This window comes from Peromyscus leucopus, chromosome 11 (genome assembly GCF_004664715.2).
Source record: "Peromyscus leucopus breed LL Stock chromosome 11, UCI_PerLeu_2.1, whole genome shotgun sequence".
In the NCBI taxonomy this organism is placed as follows: domain Eukaryota; kingdom Metazoa; phylum Chordata; class Mammalia; order Rodentia; family Cricetidae; genus Peromyscus; species Peromyscus leucopus.
The window spans coordinates 36,217,846-36,239,069 of NC_051072.1; the positions used below are offsets into that span (position 1 = coordinate 36,217,846).

General features: G+C 40.7%; 1 protein-coding gene across 1 annotated transcript in view; it reads right to left on the minus strand.

Moving 5' to 3' along the window:
* Nucleotides 1-18,956, minus strand: part of Slc38a9 (solute carrier family 38 member 9) — an 85,928-nt gene extending 66,972 nt beyond the window's left edge. The window contains 2 exon segments of the mRNA XM_037209438.1: nt 5,260-5,403; nt 18,772-18,956. Coding sequence (XP_037065333.1) covers nt 5,260-5,369 — 110 coding nt within the window. The 5' untranslated portion in view covers nt 5,370-5,403; nt 18,772-18,956.
* Nucleotides 18,957-21,224: the final 2,268 nt, after the last annotated feature.

Sequence of the window (21,224 nt, forward strand, 5' to 3'; positions counted from 1 at the left end):
TAAAGCCCGAGTGAGCGCCTGCCTTAGGCGACCCTGAGCCTACAAAGAACGACATGAAAGCCCTGAACTCTGGGAAAAGGAGAAGAGAAAACAGAGATTCAAAGAGAAGGGGAAAATTAAAAACCAGACCAACTCATAGAAGAGTGCTTGCCTAGCAAATACAAGGCCTTGGGTTCAATTTCCAGCACTGGAAAAAAAAATTAAATCAACCATTTCATAACTTTGTAGGCTGGCTGGAATGTCAACTTCCCAGGGCACAGACATAGTGGGAAAAATATAAAGCAATCCTGAATACCAGCTCCATCAAAGTCTCTGGTAATTCCCAACAGAATGTATCCAATAGAACCCAGGAGACTTCTAGACTTTTCTGCCCTTCCATTTACGTTTGTACTGTTCATTCAACCCCCAAACAGGCTGAAAAAAATCATGGTATAGAAGGGAGGCATGTGGAAGAAAAAGAGGCCTTGCTTTTTTTTTTTTTTTTTTTTTTTAATAAAAGTGCCCTAAATGATCCAGATGCTTCTGACTTGTATCCTATAATGTCAAAATCCTTCCTCTACCTGATTTAGACTCTGGTTCACCAAAATGATAAGCATGCAATCCTTCAGTCTATAGCCTTAAGTCTGAACTAAGCCTTATATCTGAACTAATATAAGATTTGATTGCCACCTAGTGGGAGAGAGAAAAATAACAGAAGCTAATTGTAGAAGAAGTAATCCTCAAACATCTAATGTTGTTTTCTATCTCCCTCCAGCCATACCGTTTCCCACACGTAAGATGATTCTTGGCACTACAATCATGAATGCTAACTAGCTGGGATACATGGCAATATAAATTAGAAGAGTATAAACACTGTAAAGTCCTCATTTCACAAATATGAGATGAGGCTAAATGAACCCTGATTTGAAAAGGTGAGCAGGTTGTTAAGAACATCCAATTACACCATATCTATGGTACAGGGATAGCACCAAAGTGACTCAAAGGACTGAAGCTTGGGAAGATCTAAGTGGGATCTCCTCCGGGAAGACACGGTGTCTGGGTTTTCTTTACATGTAAGAGAGGGAGGATCCATAGCTCAGCAGAAACAATGTCTCACAGTACACATCTCCTCCTCATCAAATAGTTTCTGCTTTCTCAAACAGAAATAATCCTACAAGCAAAAGCAATGAGAAGTGCTAAGTTCTGACAAGTGGCTGTCTTCCTTCATACATGCTTACCAGTCACGCCAGGATTGAAAACAGCGGATTCCTTCTGACAAATTTCATTATAGAAAAGGTATTTCCATTTAATCTCCCCTGTTAGATTAAATTTCCAAGGAACTGAACTCCTGCCAACTTATCGTAATGGAATGCACTTTCATGACCTATGTTCTATTGTCATAGTGGTCAATTATTTATCACAGAACTTAGAAGTTTCAAGAAAACTCTGGGCATTCAGTCAGCATTTATTAGTGCTTGTATTAACTAATATTAGAATATACAAGTGAAATTGCAATATCAATTTCTTCTAATAGCCACTACTAATAACAATGACAGATTTCTTGCATGATAAACTTCACACTGCCATCTTTAGATGCAAGAAAGACTGAAAAATGGTAACAATACCGTCATGATCAGCTCACAGCAATCCTTCTTATCTCCTAGGCAGGAAATGGCTGAAACTCTTTAACTAGGATTCTGCTGATAGGGAGTGAGAGCGGTAATGGATTAGGTGTTGGGTTTCTACTACCACTATTTACCAAACTACCTTACCTCAGCTGTTCAGTTTCTCAGCCATCTATTTCTTCCTCAGACTTCATTGACACATACAATGTTGTCTATAATGTAGTAGTTTTGTTGTTGTTGTGGTTTTTTTTTTTTTTTTTGAGACAGTGTTTCTCTGTGTAGTTTTGGTGCCTGTCCTGGATCTGGCTCTGTAGACCAGGTTGGCCTCGAACTCACAGAGATCCGCCTGACTCTGCCTCCTGAGTGCTGGCATTAAAGGAATGTGCCACCACCGCCCGGCTTTATTGATTTATTTTTACATAAATGGTGGCATACTATACACACTGCTCTGCATTTCTTTTTTTTCTTTTAACAAAATAAGTTGAAGAGTGTTTCATTTTTATATATCATAAAGCCATCTCCTTTGTATAAGATGAAAATATTCCATTGTATGAATATGCCATAATTTAGTTTTTCAGTCCTGCAAGAAAAGATGTTTTAGTTGCTTTCAGTCTTAGCAACTTACACAACCCTGTACATACATCATTTGACACTGTGAATCAGTGTGTGTATAGCAGTAAGATTGCTGATACACAGCAACTTCAGAGTTGGCTGCTGGTATTCGGGAGCAGGATCACACTAAATTTGTGGGTGCACATTTGTGTGGGTGTGTGCACATGTGTGTGTGCACCTGTGTGTGTGCAGGCATATGTGAGCACAAGTATGAAAAGGCCAGAGGTCAACATCAGTTGTCTACTTCAACAACTTCCACTTCTTTCTTTCTTTCTTTTTTTTTTTTTTTTTGAGATGGTCTCTCGCTGCACCTGGAGCTCATCCATTTGGCTAAGCTAGCTAGCCAATGATGTCTAGACGCCATCTGTCTCTGCCTCCCAGTGTAGTGATTACAGGTGCACACCACAGCTCCTGAATTTGACAGGGGTGCTGCGGGCCCAAATAAAGGTGCTCATGTTTGTGACACTCTACCCATGGAGCCTCTCCCCGGATTAAAATTTAAAAAGTATAATCTTTATTCTTTTTACCTGGAGTAGAATATGACTTTCTTTATGTTATATTTTACACACACATATATTTAATATATACATTTCAACATTTCTAAATGAGGGTACCGCATAATCTTTAACACGTCTTAATCTCTGTTGGCCAGATGGTCATGTGGTAGTGATTTCTGGTGGTGTGCTGACAAGCAGCTGCCACCCCTGGCCATTTCAGTCAAAGCCCTGAAGGACCATCTGAGGAAGAAATGGGAATGCTACGTGAGAAGAGCTCCCATGACACCTTCTGGTAAGGCCATGACAGCGCCAGTGGGAAAACCTGCCAGCATCCTCATTTGTCTCCTAAGAACATCAAAGAAGGCTGCGTCATCAAAGTCAGCGACTCACGTTACGGCAAAAGGACAATTCTGTATGGGGGGGGGGGAGGTGGAGTGACGGGGTGGGCATGGGACACACAACTGTCTGATGACTCTAAATCAAGAAGTGGTCCAGAGAATCAGGTTTTCTAAGTGTGGGGTTTCAATAATATCTTAACCAATGCACTTCATTTATATTATCAATTTTATAATTATATATGAGATAAATGAGAAAATAACCAATATGGCCATTCAATTTCAGCAAAAATTCCAAGTCCAGTTTTTCACATATATAATGCACATAGACCCATTGTGTTTGTGTGTGTTAAGTTTTGTGAAATGATCTTTGTATGGGTATGGGTGCTTTGTCTGAGAGAATGTCTGTGCACTATGTTCACATGTGGTGTTAAAGGGCCACAGAGAGGGCATCAGAGCTTCCGGGACTGGAATTACAGATGGTTGGGAGCCACCATGTGGGTGCTGGGAATCAAATCTAGGTCCTCTCGAAGAACAGCCAGTGCTCTTAACCACTGAGCTCTCTCCCCAGGCCCTCTTTGTATATTTTTATTTATTTTTCTATCTATCTGTCTGTGTATGTATGTATGTATGTATGTATGCATGCATGTGTCCACCCACCCACCCACCCACCCATCCATCCATCCATCCACCCACCCATCCATCCATCCACCCACCCACCCACCCACCCACCCATCCATCCATCCATCCATCCATCTATACATACATACATACATCTATCCATCTATCTATCTAATATATTCAAGACAGTTCTCACTATATAGCTCTAGCTCTGGTTGTCCTGGAACTCACTCTGTAGACCAAGCTGTCCTTGAACTCAGAGATCTGCCTGCCCCTACCTCACAAGTGTTGGGATTAAAGGCATGCACCACTATGCCCAGCTATGTATATTATAAATGCAATTAATAATCAATAGCATCTCAGATTTGATGAAATACTCCAAATCCTATCTATCTTTTCTATCGATTTATTTAGTGTTTGTGTACACTCAAGTGCATATCTGGAGGACAACTAACACTGGGTAAGTTCTCTCCCTCTGTCGTGTGAATCCTGGGGATTTAACTCAAGCAGTCAGGATTAGTGGCAAATGCCTTTCCTGCCAACCCATCTTGCTAGCTCCTTGGTTTTGTTTGTTTTTAAATAGACAAGGTATCACTGTGTAGCCCAGGCTAGCCTTAATCTCACAATGCTCCTGCCTCTGCCTTTTGAGTGCTAGATGATAGATGTGTCCCATCATTTTTGGTCATATTTTTGCCCAATTCGTAAGTAACCACTTTGGGTATGTGTGTCTACAACTATGCACTGAGGCCACAGGAGGGCATTGTCTCTTATTAATCTGGTACTCATGTTTTTTAAATCTTTTTTTTTTAAATATTTATTTATTTATTATGTATATGGAAGAGGATGCCGGATCTCATTACAGATGGTTGTGAGCCACCATGTAGGTGCTGGGAATTGAACTCAGGACCTCTGGAAGAGCAGTCGGTGCTCTTAACCTCTGAACCATCTCTCCAGCCCGGTACTCATGTTTTTTGATTAGGCTGGCAGCCAGAAAGTCCTAGTGATCCTCCTGTTTCTAACACCCCTATCCTTGGGTTTGAAGGTGTGCATGGGCTCACATCTTGCTTCTGTGGTTGCTAGGAAACAATCTCAGGTCCTCATGTTTGCACAGCAAGCATCTTACTGCAGCATCTTCATCTTTCCACCCCATAACCACTTCACTGAACTCACTTACTGTTACATTGTTTTCAGGAGGTTCTTTTGAGGTTTTCAGTTATAAATTGAACGATTATTTAATCTCAAATTATTTTAGATTATCTGTGTGTATTTAAAGTCAATGAAGGTAAAGACTATTCCTTTTCTATCTCTAGCATCTGATTACTTTGCATGAAGTAGGTGATCAACACATAGTTGAGTCAATTACATAGATGCATCTTACTTGATAAAACAGACATATTGAGTTTAGTCCAAAACACAAAACTATGTAAATGAGGAAATAGTATTTATATCATCATATACACATACATCAGAGTATAAGTCTGTAAGAAAATAGACATTTCATTATCAATTCTGTTCACCTTTTTGTCTGTAATTTATTAAATCTTAATTGTTAGAAGCTCTAATTATAAAATAAATGCACCGAAGTCTTACCTTTTAGATCTTAGATCTGATGAATCAAACTGGATATTCATAGGTCCAGGATGTACTTCATTTTCTTCCTCAGAGATAAGATGCCTAGAATCACTATCCACATTTGCCATTTTTCTTAGATTCTAGGCACTGAGGAAATTAGTCCTATATAAACCAGAAAACGGTAATTCAGTTTAATCTTAAAAATATTTTACTATACAATATGTTTGCATGCAAAAGAAATAGGAAAGTATGGGAATTTGCTGAAGGTACCATTTTTAAAGACAGCTCACTGTTGCTCAGGTTGGTCCCCAGCTCTTAAGCAAGCCTGGGATTATAGGTATAAAGCCATCATGACTTTAATGAGGTCTATGATTGACATATTTATCAGAAATATTACTAACTTGAAATCTCTCTCTCTCTCTCTCTCTCTCTCTCTCTCTCTCTCTCTCTCTCTCTTTGAGACAGGGTTTCTCTGTGTAGTTTTGGTGCCTGTCCTGGAAATTTCTTATCTTTCGGCTTAGAATTAATTTCCAGGAATAGGACAGATTCAGTTATTTGGACTCAACATTGGAAGAAAAGAGTATTTTGGAAATCTTAAAATACGGAGTGAAGTCAGGTAAGTTGACAGCAAAGAAAAGAAACATTGAAATAGCGCAGGGAATGGCTGCTTTATCAGAATTTGAGCTCATGTCTTCAAAGCCGTAAGACTTAGGGCAACAGAGACTCCAGTCCCCCTAAAGACAAGACTCAAGAGTTTGTCCTCAAAGAAGTAAATGGGGGTAATTGTAACTCCATTACAAGAAGTAAATGGAAGATAAATTTTCTTAACTGTGATTAGTGGCTACCACACTAGGTGGCATGAAGATAAAACCCTTCAACTTTAGAAAATTCAGTCGATTTAAGCATGCCAGCTTCTACAGTAATACTTGTAGCCAAACATCTCTCCTGAATCCACACTTGTACATCCAACTGGCTACTCAGCACTTTAACTGCACATAATCACAACTCAAATTTAGCATGTTTCAAACTTGATTTTGTTTGTTTGTTTTTGTTTTTGTTTTTTTCAAGACAGGGTTTCTGTGTAGCTTTGGAGCCTGTCCTAGTTCTCACTCTGTAGCCCAGGCTGGCCTTGAACTCACAGAGATCTTCCTGCTTCTGCCTCCCGAGTGCTGGGATTAAAGGTGTGCGCCACCACTGCCCGGCCAAACTTGATTTTCTTCCTTAAAAAACCATATGCATACTGTTTTCCTAACTTCAATTAGTGGAATCTTTGTCCTTCTGATTGCTCCAATCAAAATTCTTGGAATCATCAGTGACTGCTTTTTCTAACTCCCAGCATCTAATCCACTAGGATATCTTATTGCCTTTTCCTTCAAAGAGATCCAGAATCAGACCATCACCATTTCTTTTTTTTTTTTTTTCCCATCACAGGCAATTTATTTTGTTCTATTCATTCACAGTTAATACAGAAAATACTTGGAAACATTTCCATATAATGTTTGACACAGAAATCATCAAATAGAAGTATACGATGTTGACAGGAGGCAGTACATTTATAATTTATAACCCCAAATGTATTTATAAATTAGAAATGGAAAGATCTACAAATGAAATTATGAAGGTTCACCAAAGTCATTTAATCTGTCAGTTTCTCATTCATTTTTATGTCTTAATAATATTCTATTGTATGAATAAGCCACATTTTATTTCTCTCCAGTATTTGATAGCTATTTAAGTTGTTTTAACTTTTTTACTATTAGCAACACACTGCTGTAAACCTTCATGTACATGTTTCATAGGTGCACATTTTCAGTAGTTTGAGGATATATTCCTAAGGGTAGAATTGTTGAGTAACAGAGTAACAATGTTTTGCATTTTGACCAACCACCAAACTGTTTTGCCAAAGTGGCACACCATTTTACAATCTCACCAAATCCTTGTTTTTAAGGCTCTGATTTTTGTACAAAAGCATTCAATCATTCTGTCAGACCAAACCAGGAAAAGTAAGCTATAGTTCAGAGCTGTTCTATTCCATTTACTATGCAAAGCCATTCTTGGCGTTTGCAACTCTCAGCCCTTTTGAGTATTCTTGCAGTGTTCACCTTTTCCTCCACCACTTTTTTTTTCTTCTTTTTTTCTGGTTTATTTCTATCTATTACAAATGTATAAAAAAATCCTCTATCAACGCTGCTGATAGCAGCAGAACCTTGAGAAATATACCTTTGGTTTGCCTCAGAAAAGGAACACATATTGTACTGTAAAGTTTATAAAATTGGCGCAAAACATTGTGATAATGTTACAATACCAGTTTTAAGAGTTCAGTGACTAATGGGGAGCCGATGGGATACATGCTGAACTGTGAAAGCGATCTCACTTAGCCAGCTGTACACGTAGACTGTAAATCTACATTCAGATCATTTCTGAACTAAGACTATCATCTCAGTTTATCTCTTGAGGTCAACCAGGAAACCCTAGAATATACCTTGATTTTTGCAAAAAAAACAAAATAGGGGGAGGGGTTTCTTCAGCATTTCAGTCCACGAGTAACAGTATCCTAACAGGCAAAGTGTTCTCTCACTGTCAACATAGAATGAACTGCTGCTGGAGGTCAACTTGGGCTTTAAATTTGCATTAGCACTTACATGCATAGTAGTCCAAGTTGTTGACCTCATGACTTTAAAAAGTAACTCTAAAAAAGTAAAATGGCCCTTCTTGGAAGACTAAAGAAAGACATCCAGCCATAGTTGTAAAAGGTCTCATCAAAACAATATACCCTTTTATGAATTACGCCTCAATTAAAAAAAAAAAAAGTAGCCCCAATAAGAAGCAGCTCTGAAAAAGAAAATATAACTTAAGATATTTGAAAAAAACAAGGTGAATACAGGTTCAAAAATAATTAAGATACATTTTCTTAAGGCTACCTAGAATTAGGCTTTAAAGAATTCTACCATTTCAAGTTTACCACTAGTTACTAGATACCTATTTACAAACAAGATGTTCACCTTTTTTGTTCCTTTATCAAGAGAAAAATCTACCTTCAGACTATGAGGGTGGTGATGGGGAGGGACTAGAAAACAAGATTCAAACAATCCCATGCAAATATCACATTTTTCAAATGGAAGAACTCCAAACTGCACTAGAAGATCCAATCACTAAGACACTTTCCATTGAAATGATTTAAGTACAACTACATGGCACCAAGGTTTAGGCCTAATATAGGCCTGACAACCAAGTCCTTGTTTTCTGGAAGAAAGGCCTCAAAAGTCCCACTCAATTCCACATAACAATACTTCCAGCTGCTAGTTGGACCATCACCATTTCTTACAAAGTTACAACTGTTTTCTTTTTATGAGAATGTGCTGTTTTTATTTTTGTTGGTATATATCAAATTTTACTTTAAAATGCTTGAAATGTATTATACTGTCATCCTTGGGTACTCATGGTTTAAGAGAATCTATTGAAAACAGGACTTTGAGGAGGTTAAGAGTAGAGTCTACACGGTCTTCCTCATCTACTGGATCAGAATTTCTATTATATTAGAATTCCAAAAATCTCTCACAGGCATTATAATCTAAACCAAATGTTACTATTCTGTTATACTCTAGAATAACTCATTTGCTCAAACATGTTTTGTTTCGCTTTCTCAATTTTCACTAAAAAATCATCATCTGCAGAATTAAAATTATCTAAAATCAAAGTCTATATTTCAATAGGAGTAGCATATAGAATCTAAGACAACTTCCAGTTCAGAAAAGATTATAAAGAACTTCAGCTACATCTCTTTCTTCAGTCAGGTCCCCCAAACAATATTTAATGAAAATAGATAAAGAACTACAACAGCTGAGTGGGGCTCCCTGCTACTAGCCCTGTCCTACAGTCTGTCCTACCATGAAGAACATATAACGAGCTGTAGAACAGAGCAATATAAAAAAGAGCTTGACATCCTCCAATTAATTGGTATGATTTGGGGGAGGATGTGTGTCCTGACATACAAATAGCAGAGATCAGTGAGACTGCTAAATATCTAACAACGCACTAGACAACTTCCTACCAAGAAACTACCTAGGCACAACGGCATCCTTCTGATGCTGAGAGAACACACTAGAGGGACAATGAGGGGTTGGAACAGGAAAGACAGGACATCTGGTAATGGCAGTGCTCAACTGCTTCAATTGAATTCTAGTTACAGGGATATTGGCTCTATAGATAGCGCTCTCTCTCTTCTCTCTCTCTCTCTCTCTCTCTCTCTCTCTCTCTCTCTCTCTTTTCTCTCTCTCTCTCTCTGTGTATTTAATGCAGTCTCTGTATGAATATTTCACTATAAAATGCAAAGAACTACACAAAATGAGATCGATTGTGAGCTGTAAAAGCAGTCGTCATACTTCTTCTTTACACTCTAAGTTACTGTTAGCATGGTCATCCTACACAGAAAGATGAGAAGCACAAGGAACCAGCCGTGGACTGTCAGGACTGCGGTCGTCCAAATCTGAGCTGATCCTCTTCCCCACAGTGCTGTGCTGTCTGTCCTGCTCTCTGTCACATCCCCTTCCGCTGTCTTTCATCATCTCCCATTTCATGTTACCGTGGACACTAAGCCAGTGCTGTGTGTCATTCCTGATTTGTTTAATGGACTCTTCCACCAACTTTTCTAATTCATTCTTTTCCTGCTCCCCACCTCCTTTCTCCCCTCCTTCCTCTTTCTCTCTACTGAAGAGTACAAGACATCACGGGTGCTAGGTGAGTGAGTGAGTGCTCTACCCCTGAACCACACCTGAGCCAAACTTACCCTGATTTTCTAATTGTAATACTTATGGGAGGATTGAAAGGAAATAAGGTTTTGTATCAGAAATCCAGTATCTGCCATTCTGTGTGATTTAGCACTATCCATTTAAAGCTCTATGCCACTATTTTCCCACCTGCAAAAGCAAAACATTAACACCCATCTCACCAGTTTACATAGGGATTAAAAATAGTGATGCATACATTAGAACTCTGTATTGAGAAATGCTCAGTTGTACTGTTATTCCTCTCAATAAACTAAAAATATTTTTTCTTTTCTATTTTAAAAAAATGTCACCTTTTGAACTTCTCCCTTTTAAACAAAAACTGCATTAATAATAAGCATTTAGGCAACTGTCATCAACATGCCATTGACTGTGACACAGATGCGAGCAACATGTTCTATTCCCCAAATAGGTGCATTTTTTTGTCTAATTTTTTCTCTTTCACTTCCCTCTTTGGTTCTGCTTTTCTGACCAATATATAAGCCAGTCAAGCCCTCATCAGCACTCCTGAAGACAAACAAATGCTAAAGAAATCCATTAAACAGTATCTCGGAAGGGTAACGTTTCCAAGACTGGAAGGGAAGGACAGTGGAAGAGAGCTTACACAGTGTGGGAGAGAGCCTGGGGATCACCCAGCACCACAAAAAGGGAAAAAGGTAGGGGCAGAAATAATAGCATCCCCAAAGAAATACTTCACTCCCACATGCTGTAAGGATTAGAACGGCAGCAACGACTAAGATAGTCCAAACGGTGAGCAATGCAAGCCCTGAACATAGGCATTCAACAAGTGCTTACCGAGAACCAACAGTGTAAAGAGGGATTGAGAAAAATAGAGAATTAAGCCCCGTTTCCCACCATCAGTAAATTTAAAAACGTAATTTATAAAGCTGAGGGAATATCCCCTAGATCTCTTCAGTGCTAGTCCAGTAGCATGCAAACCCACTGCCAATTTTCAGTTCATTATTTCACTTCATTATAGCTCAACTCTATACCAAGCACTGGTCCTAGTTTCCAAATCAGCTTAGGGAGAGATCAGAATAAATAAAAAGATTTATTCCAAGTGATAACCTGGCTGTTGTGAACAGTGTTTCAATAACCATGAATGTGCAAAAACAAAAACAAGATTTATCCCAGGTTAAAGTTTTTTCGATCAACTCTTTGACACAGATTCATACAGCACATTGTGCACTTTCTAACATGAAGGAAAAGAACATTCTTTTGCAGGTTCTCCACCTTCCTAATGCTGTGACCCTTTAATACAGCTCCTCATGCTGTAGTGCCCCCCAACCACGAAATTACTTCGTTGTTACTTCATAACAGCAATTTTGCTACTTTTATGGATTGTAATGTAAATATCTGATATGTGGTCACTAACTGGGGTGGGGGGGTCATGACCCATAGGTTGAGAACCACTGCTTTAATGTAAAGTATACATTGTTTGGAGAACCACTGTTTTAAAGTACACATTATTTGAAGGTAATTGCTACTGGAATCCCATTAATATGGGAGAAACTGTGATAACATTAATTTTACTAAGATGGTTGAAATGCAAAAAATAGAAGTTTGATCTTTCATCTATTTCTTTATTTTGAGGCAAGGTTTCACTCTGTGGCTCTGTTGGCCTCACATTTGCTAAGCTGTACCCAGCATGATCAAACTGGGCTCAACTACCTCCTTTACATAATAAAACAAGTCAGTTTGCTTGCTTGCCATAAGTTTTAAAACTAAAAGCTTAGGTTCTAAGGCAAGACAGACAAAAAGTTAAGGAGATGTGAGAAGTGAAGGAGTTCCCTGGTCCTGGGGTCCAGTTAAACTCTCTCACCTGCTAAAAATCAAAGATTGCAGCAAAATTTCCCATAGGGATTGCCTACATAGAGATAATTATTTTATAGAGATATTTCAAATGAGAATAGCAAGGAACTGTGCTTAAGGCCAAAGTGTGCTTGAATATGGCCTTACTCCTTTCCAGGGGTAAACCTGCATTTTCCTGGGAATTTCACAGACAAGAATATAAACTTCATTTACAATATGCCCCAATTTCCCTTGTACAACTCTTGTTACCTATGGCTTTACCTTATCAGCCTGCAATCCCATCCAGTGCACCTCAAGGGCCACTCTGTGATCTTATGTACAAAAAGAGAAGAAGAGAAATAAAAGCCCTCGAACAATGCAACTTCAGCAGCCACCAAGCACGCGACACACACACACACACACACACACACACACACACACACCACACGCTAAGAGACTTATGCTCCACCTTCCAGGGAAGCTCACACCTCACATATGATGGGCATACTGTCTTTTCCCTAAGCACATCTTCTGTTAACACCCATGCTTAAATCTAGGGTGAAATTCTCTTCTTATAGATTTAAATCTGCATCACACCGACTCTTCCTGAAATTCTTTTCTACAGCACAGTCAAGAATCCCATCTCACCTCAGTTACATACACCTGAAGAGAATGCCTCAGGCTGCTGCAGGTTAGTGTGAACCTCTAGCTCCCACTCTGGTTCGTTTCTAAATTGAGGCATGCCTGAATTCAGAGAAAACGAGTCTTCTTAACTCTCAGAGATTATTTGAACTAGGAATTGAATGCTACTAAGAAAGAGGAGAAACTTAGGAAGATTCTCGGATGTCAGTCGGCCTTGCTAAGATGAGAGTGAGATTATGGAAAGATGGAAGGAACAGAAAGAAAAACTAAAGATGGAAAAGAACTGTCTTAGATCACTTAGCTAGCAACCCACAGAGGACTGAGAGCAGATCACGCTCGTACCCAATGCTATTTCCTTTATGTAACAACAATACTAACCTACTTAGAAAGCGAGAACTCACATCCACTGTTTCCTTAATGTAAAAGTGCAAATTTGACTAATTTTAAAAATGCCTCCTTGAGGCAATGAGCAAAAACATTTCATATACAATACTCAGGAAAGAAACATTTGTAATTAATTGGAAAAGTGCAATGAAATGAAAAGCTTATGAAAACTAAACATATTGGGCTAGTTACTTTCAGGATTCTGCTGTACTCTACAGAATTTTAAAACTCTTTCAGTTGAGAAAGCGTTTTAGAAACTGAAAAGATGTTTGCAAGGAAAGCAGGAGTCTCTCATCAGAAAGAGTGGCAAGAGATGAAGGAGTGGGGAGAAAAAGAGGAACTCTGGGAAAATTGATTTGGAAAAATCTAAAACCCATAAAAGTGTTTCTTTGAAATATATAAATATGAGTCAGGCGGTGGTGGTGCACGCCTTTAATCCCAGCACCCGGGAGGCAGAGGCAGCCAGATCTCTGTGAGTTTGAGGTCAGCCTGGGCTACAGAGTGAGTTCCAGGAAAGGTGCAAAGCAAAGCTACACAGAGAAACCCAATCACAAAAAAAAAAAAAAAGAAAAGAAAAGAAAAGAAAAAGAAAAAAAAGAAGAACTATATAAATTTGTATAAGCATTTAGAACCATGCCAATCACTATTAATCTGTGCAATGGAATTTGTTGTTATTTGGAATAAGAGCATAAATTCTAAAGTAGAAAAAGAAATAAAAAGGTTTATCTTCATAGCATTATTGAACAATCACAAACAGAAGAGTACTAAAGGGAAAGTATTCATTTCTAGAGAGGACAACTGCATGCCATTTTGGAGGAACCTCAGAGAAAAGGATGCATCTGTCAGTAGAATGGAGTGGGGGTGGGGAGATGGAGTAGAAAGGGATGGGAAATGGAGTATAAAGGGGCAGGAGATGGTAGAATGGGGGCAAGAGATGGGGTAGAAAGCTTAGGCTCTCCGAAAGACCCAAGAACCATCTGAAAAATCAGGTCTTCATCATCTAGATTGTGAATAGCAAACAGCCTTCACCTCTAAAACACAGATGGGACTAAGATGACTAAAACTATGTGTCTATGTATCCATTGTTAGAAATGCAACACAATGACTTTGTTTTCTGTAAGGCAAACTAATTTAGAGAATCTGTTTGCTGATGCAAGCTTTTTTTTTTTTTTTTTTTTCCTCAAGGACATTTCCCTGTCACCATCAGTCCTTCCAGGGACAGTATGACAGGAGAAAGGACAACAGCCAAATGAGAGTAATATCAAATCTGCTTAAAAGTGGAAGAGGAAAGTGGCTTTACTTCCCTATTTGTAAACCAACGCATGGAATTTTTTTTTTTTTTTTTTTTTTTTTTGAGACAGGGTTTCTCTGTGAATCAGTCCTAGCTGTCCTGAAACTCACTCTGTAGACCAAGCTGGCCTCGAACTCACAGAGATCCACCTGCCTCTGCCTCCTGAGCACTGGAATTAAAGGCGTGGGCCACCACTGCCCAGCTGTGGCATTGGTTCTTAAATTAAACTAGTTCAGAAAGATGGCTCCTTGTCATTCCTGGAGATATTTTAACTAGGGATTGAAAACTACTAAACTGGGAAAGAGGGGAATTTTAGGAAGATTCTCTAACGTCAGCCTTACCAAGAAGTGACTGATTATTAAGGAAGACACGCCAGCCATTCAGGAACTTAGGGGTTCTAGGTCAGCCACATATGAATGTTTATTTTGAGCAATGCTGAAATGTTGTGGCATAGTAAAATCGCTTGGATTATTCCAAAGAAGCCGGAAGTTGATTTAAATTAAAAATAAGCTCATAAATGAGGAGTCCAAAGTTCTTGTTGCCTCTTTTATCAAATATTTAATAATTTTCAGGTAAATGAGTACAGAACTTGGTGGTTTCCAGCTGCCTTAATAAATTAGCTCCAACTTCAAATCGCCCTGAAACACTGTTCCATAGGCATTTTACTGGCTTTTGAAAGTGAGGAAAACTACAAGATACTCTGCTGTTTGAGAAGCCGAGGTTGAGAAGGGAATAAGAGTTCTGTATCTGCAGGTTAGAATGCAGAACGGTCTGGCAGTGACAAAGACGCTAAGCACTCATACAGCTTTTCCTGCTGCAGTCTTTACACTGACGAAATTGGTGGGTGTTAGAAACGCAAGGTGACATAGACAGACACATCCAGATGTGGCAGCTTAGTCTCCGAGCTTTAAAAAAAAGACCGAAACTCAAGAAGCATATTTTTTTTTTTTTTGTTTGTTTTTTTTTTTTTTTGAGACAGGGTTTCTCTTTGTAGCCCTGGCTGTCTTAGAACACGCTCTGTAGACCAGGCTGGTCTCGAACTCACAGAGATCCTCCTGCTTCTGCCTCCCCAGTGCTGGGATTAAAGGGGTGTGCCACCACTGCCCGGCCAAATTCAGTACTCTTAAGCCAAAGCTAAGTCATTAAGAGTTCCTGATTGTTTAAAACTAGTTTTAGTATGGGGGTACCGCCATGTTTTCCTCCGAGGTTTATGTTGAAAGTAATTCCCGAGGCTGGAGAGATGGCTCTGTTGACAGGAGTAAGAGACCTTTAGGAGACGATAAAATCACCAGAATGATTAGTACCTTATAAAGGGATGAAGGGTGGAGCTAGAAGGCCCCCTTTGCCTTTCTGTCTCTTTTACCATAGCAAGAAGGAGCCACCCCGGAAGCAGGGATCAGGCCCTTACCAAACACCCAAACTAACTCCACACTGACCTCAGACTCCCTAGTCTTCAGAACACTCAGATATAAATTTGCTGTTTATAAATTACTTCATTCCAGGTTTTTTTTTTTTTTTTTTTGAGAATAACATGAAAAGAGAGAGATGGGTCCAAATAGGAAGTCGGCAGCTTACCTAATTTGTGTGATACTGAGGGTAAAAACAAATGTGGGTTAAAATGAATGTTAAGATTAAAATGGTGAGGTTGGGAACACTAGGGATAAGAGATGAAAAGGCTTGCAGCTGGGCATGAGATAGCCAAGGGACTAGATAAGGGAAGGACAGGGCTCTGGGAAAAACAGCAGAGTTGGTCTTGGCAGGCTCCATCTGGCTCCCACAAAGCCCCACCAGCACCCTGAGAACACACCCAAGGCACTGTTGCCCTCTCCCCTCTTCTTGCATCTAGTTGCAACCAAATTGTAAGAATGGCTTTGAATAAAGCCCCGCCTACTAAATTTCCACTCCCACCGGTCTCTAAAGGGATGGGGCTTTAAGTTAATATATGACCTGCATACGTGACTTGGTATGATAAACATCACAGAGGTACTAGAAAGGAGAGTATGGGCTGATTAATGTGTGACTATAATTCAAACTGACTCCAACTCCAGGCAGCAGGAGCTGGAATTGCTTACCTTCAGCGTTCTCTGCTTATGATCAGAAGGGCCTAGATGTTCTAATGACCTCCCTATAAATATCCATTAGCAAACTTGTAGTATCTATGCTAACATGCTAGCATCAATTTGCAAAGTAGACTAGGTTGTGGTAAGATAAATATTACTATGGACATAAACATACAAGGAGTTTATTTATGTCCTTTCTCGGAGGCTGATATTAGTTATTATCTAATACATTTGCATATGTTATGAAATTTCAGACACTTTATATTCAGTTTACTAGGCCATAGAGTGACTTTTTTTCTGTAAAGGGGCAGAAAAAAATTATTAAGCTTATCCAGCCAGTGGGTGTCTGCAATTATTCACCTCTGCCTTTTACTGTGATAGATAATATGGAAATGAGTGTGCATGGCTAGACTCTAATAACATTTTATAAAAGGAGAATATAGTCATTAGCAGGTAAAATTTGGTAAGAGTTCATCTACCTCTATCGTATAAAGGCAAGGGAATCACATCATTTTAAAAAGGAGTCTGGTAGAAGCTGTTATTGTATACATATCTATTTTCTCTATAAATCTCCTAGAGAGTCTACTAACACACTTACATAAATCCCTTCCTTATGAATAATTTACTAGTGTGCTAATAGCTAATAGCCATAAATCTACAATTCTGATGTCACCAGTAGAACATGTTTCTAATCTGATCAACTATGCTTCAAAGGATGTTCAAATCTGGCAGAGCTGGACATAGTACAGCTTAGAAATCACCAAAGCAGCATCATGGCACCAAAGACCCCCTCCTCCCACACACACACCAGCAACACTAGATTCTCTTAAGTTCTGGATAAAGAAAAACTCCTAGCCATGTACTGAAGTTTAAGTGTATTATACAAATTCAGGCCTGCTAGAAAATTTTAACCTTTTACGATTTTTTCTACTTTTATGCCAATATAGATCCTTTATAATAACATCATGCTGTTTGCATTTGTAATTCATGTTAGCAGTACTATCTTCCTGAGTTTATCCCTGTTTAATACTTAGAGTATTATAAAACTATAGTAGGATATTTTTATGTGCACAATATGTACACACTAAAGATTTTGAGAGGAAATCTACAGCTGATTGTTCTCAAAGTTCTGGTAGGCAAAATTGGGAATGCAAGGTAAATTTATTTCCTTAGAGGTATGTGACATCTTTGTTAATATGGAAGTAGCTGATTTTTCTCGTCTGTGCAGTGGATGTGTATGTACACGTTCACATGTGTGCACACATGCATGTGGAGGCCAGAAGCTGAAGTCGGGTGTCTTCCCTCTACCTTACTTCTTGAGGATGGGTCTCTCAGTGGACCGGGAGCTCACCAGCTCCACTGGACTAGTTGGCCAGCAAGCCCGCGATCCTGCTGCTTCTGTCTGCCCAGTGTTGGGGCTACTCCGTGCATTAGAGCTCCTGGGTTTGGTTTTTACAAAGGTTCTGGAGGTAGAACTCGGGTCTTCACGCTTGCAAGGTCAGCACTTTAGGGACCAGTCATCTCTCCACCTCCGGTTTTCAGGTGTGAGAAAAGTCTCATTATTTACTATCTAACGGGCGACCATCCCTACATCTGCTTTGTCCTCCTGAGTCCTGGGATTACCCTATGTCTATCTGGCAGCAGTTTACAAGACGCATACATTTCTCTTTAATTGGCAAGTGACATTTGACCTACTGAAAAGTTTTGTTGAAAACAATCAGCAAAACCCAAAACAAATAATGAACAAAACCTTTTTGCCTATTACTCCACATGGCGGTTCATTGTCATATCTGAAGTCATCAAAAAGGAAGAGGGCACTCAAATCTACTGATCTCAACAGTAGATACTGCACTCCCAAAAGATCACGACAATTCGGTTTTGGACGAGTTGGCTTAATAACTGATTGATGATGATAAGCAGGTGTCTCCAACCCGGTGGGTCTGTTTCCTGATTTGTAAAGCGAGGAGAATGCGTTTGACCAGCTGCCTCACAGCTCCAGTTTTGCGAGACAGCCAACACACCATGCCTTCCACTCTCAGGGCGCTCACTCCCGGGCTGGGGAAGTGGCTTGGTGGTACAGGGATTTCACTGCATCTACCAAGCCCTGGGTTGGCACTCCAGCACCCGCACACACACAAGTTGAGTAATACCCTTACCACCCGTGGCTGCAAATAGAGACCCAAGGAGGCTTCAGCTCTCAATTGCTCTCTCTAGCTTTCTCACGGGACACGTCTGTTCTTGCAGTTATCCTAAGAGTCCTTTCATCTCGGCTTCGGGTGCTGATCCGCTGTTAACTCTCCCTGCCTTTTTCCAGAGGCTCCGGCAGCCCCAGACTCGCTCAGCCTCCTCGGACTCCCCGCAACTCGACCCACTCAAGGGACGCGCGCCGCTCGGGGTCAGTCTCCCCGACCCAGGGCTTGGCTCTCCCTGCATCCCCCAAACCCCTCGGTGGTGACAGCCGGTTGACCGCAAGCTCAGCCCTTCCCGCCTCGCTTGGGCTCCCTCTCAGACTGTCCCAGGGTGAGTTTGCCAGGAGCGAGAACGTGCTGTATGTACCTCAGCAGGCCAATCCTCCTACCTCGGAACACCCGATCAGGAGGAGGCGAAGACCCCTTCGCAGACCTCGCAGTTGGCGGCCGTCGGGCGACTTGTCCCCAAAACAGGAAGAGGCAACAACGGCTTAAGCCGCGGGGGCTGGCGGGCGATGGAGTCCTAGGCTCGCCGGGCCCGCCGCCTCTGTCAAAGTGCGGCCATCCGGAACTACAACTCCCAGAGGGCTTTGCAGCAGCCAGCCATCCTCCCTCAGAACCCCGCCCTCTGGCTTCGGAGGCGGGGTCGCTGGGCAGGTGCACGAATGTCTGGTCTGCCGCGTCCTCTTCTCTGCCCGAAGAACCTAGGAAGGGAGTAGAGAAACGATCTCCTGCGGAGTTTTATAGCATCACAGGGCACGTGAGAAAAAAGATGATGTGGCTGACGTCCCTGGTGACTTTCTTCTCTGGCTTTCCGGGCTCATGTTATGTTGTGATCACGCGCTTGAGCGCTGTGGATACCGAGGGAAGCTGGGGTGGGGTAGGACGGCAGGGAGGGCGTTGTTAGCTTGCGTTGATTTCTCCCAGTTGGGGTTTTTTAAATGCTTTGACAAATTAGACTCTGGACGAAAAGAAGCTTTCGGAGAATATTGACTCCCCTCTTTCCAGCAGTTTTGCCCAAACCGACGCAAATAAACACACAATCGCATTAAGTGTTTTGGTAAGAAAGTCAGCTCATGATGAGTCCCTAAAACCCATGTGACATGCCCCAAGCCAGGGTTCTGTAAAAAACAAAACAAAACAAACCCCCCAAAAAAAAAACTAGCATTAGAAGGCAATGTACTGTAATGTGATCAAGACCCCCAAGACCTAAATTTATCAAATAGAAACTATTTCCAAGAATTTTACACGTATCTCTTTTTAAGTCTTTTGCAACTGCACATTTTACTTATTTCACAGATAAACAGTCTTAGAAAAGTTAAGTGACATGGCAAAGCCAAACTTTCAAGTGTCGAAATATCTGGAATTCAAACCAATGTCTTCCAAACTCTGCTCTTAAACGCCTCTTGTCGGCAGCAGTAAGTTTGCTGCCTTAATCTTAAATGCCCTTTTTTGTCCTGTCCCCAGTTAAGTTGTTTGTGTGAAAAATGTGCAGTTGGGTTCCGGAGGGTGCTGGGAATCAGTTCCCCTGTGTTTTTTCCTGTTTGGAAAGCAGTGTCCGGCTTGCCTCCGGATACAGAGTAACCATTCCTTGACCCCTGCTGTTAGAGGGGTGTATAAGTCCATGTTGGTAAGAGAGCTGCTCCCCGACGAACTGAAACTGGGTGTCTAGAGTACTGTTTAAGGCGTCCCTCGCCAGATTTCGTGCTCCAGCTGTGCAGGTCGGGGCAGCCTCTAATTATCCATTCTGATACTGAGGGCTTGAAAATTTCCGGTTGGTGACTTAGTGAGTGTTGCCTTTAAGAGAGATACAAGATGTTATGCTGATAGTGTTCTTGTTCCAAAAGGCTTACCAGTGCTTTTTGGCTGTTTCCTAATGAGCAATGCATTGGTTTGTAAGCCTCCCTGATTGGAAAATTTTCTTCTTTCTCTGAATTCCAGTCCTAGAAAACAGTTTTAGGCAAGGTTGAAAAGTAAATAAATACTGTAAAACTGTCAAAAAAAAATGTTTATAACAACAACAAAATCGCTGAAATTGGTAAGAAAGCTCTGTTCATACTAGGCAGTAGTAGCACAAGCCTTTGATACCAGCACTCCAGAGGCAGATATAGGCGGATCTCTGAGTTCAAGGCCAGCCTGGTCTACAGAGATAGTTCTAGGATGGCCAGGGCTATACAGAGAAACCCTGTCTTGAAAAACCACAAAGAGAGAGAGGGGGGAGGGAGGGAGGGAGGAAGGGAGAGGAGGGGAGGAGAGGAGAAAAAGCGATCTGGTCATCTCCCCCATTTCAGGCGGTGGTGTTCTTGAAGGTGGCAGTGTATACTCTTGGTACTGATCACTGGCACCAAAGGGACCAATAAAGATCTTACTCTCAAGAAATTGTAACTGAGTGTTTTGACCTGCCTAGCGGATTCTTGGAGGTTCAGCCCAAAGTTTTGCCTTGTTTCATGGCCCTCATCTTGGCTCCCAGAGCAGGGCCTGTCCAAAGTGTTTGAACCATAGCCATAGCTACAGGAACAAGGTCTAAGTCCAAGCAAGAAATAAACAGACCAGAATTGTTCCAGGCTTTCCACTGAGAAATGCTCAATTAATACTTTCATGTACTGTAGAATAGGATTTAAAAATTACTCAGGATAAAAGTAGGCCAGTAATTGAGAACAAATTCTTTTGTTTTGTTTGTTTGTTTGTTTGTTTGTTCGTTCGATTGATTGATTTTCTCTGTGTAACAGCCCTGACTACCCTGAAACTCTCTTTGTAGACCAGGATGGCCTCGAACCCACAGAGATCCACCTGCTTCTGCCTCCTGAGTGCTGGGATTAAAGGTGTGCGCCTCCACTGCCCA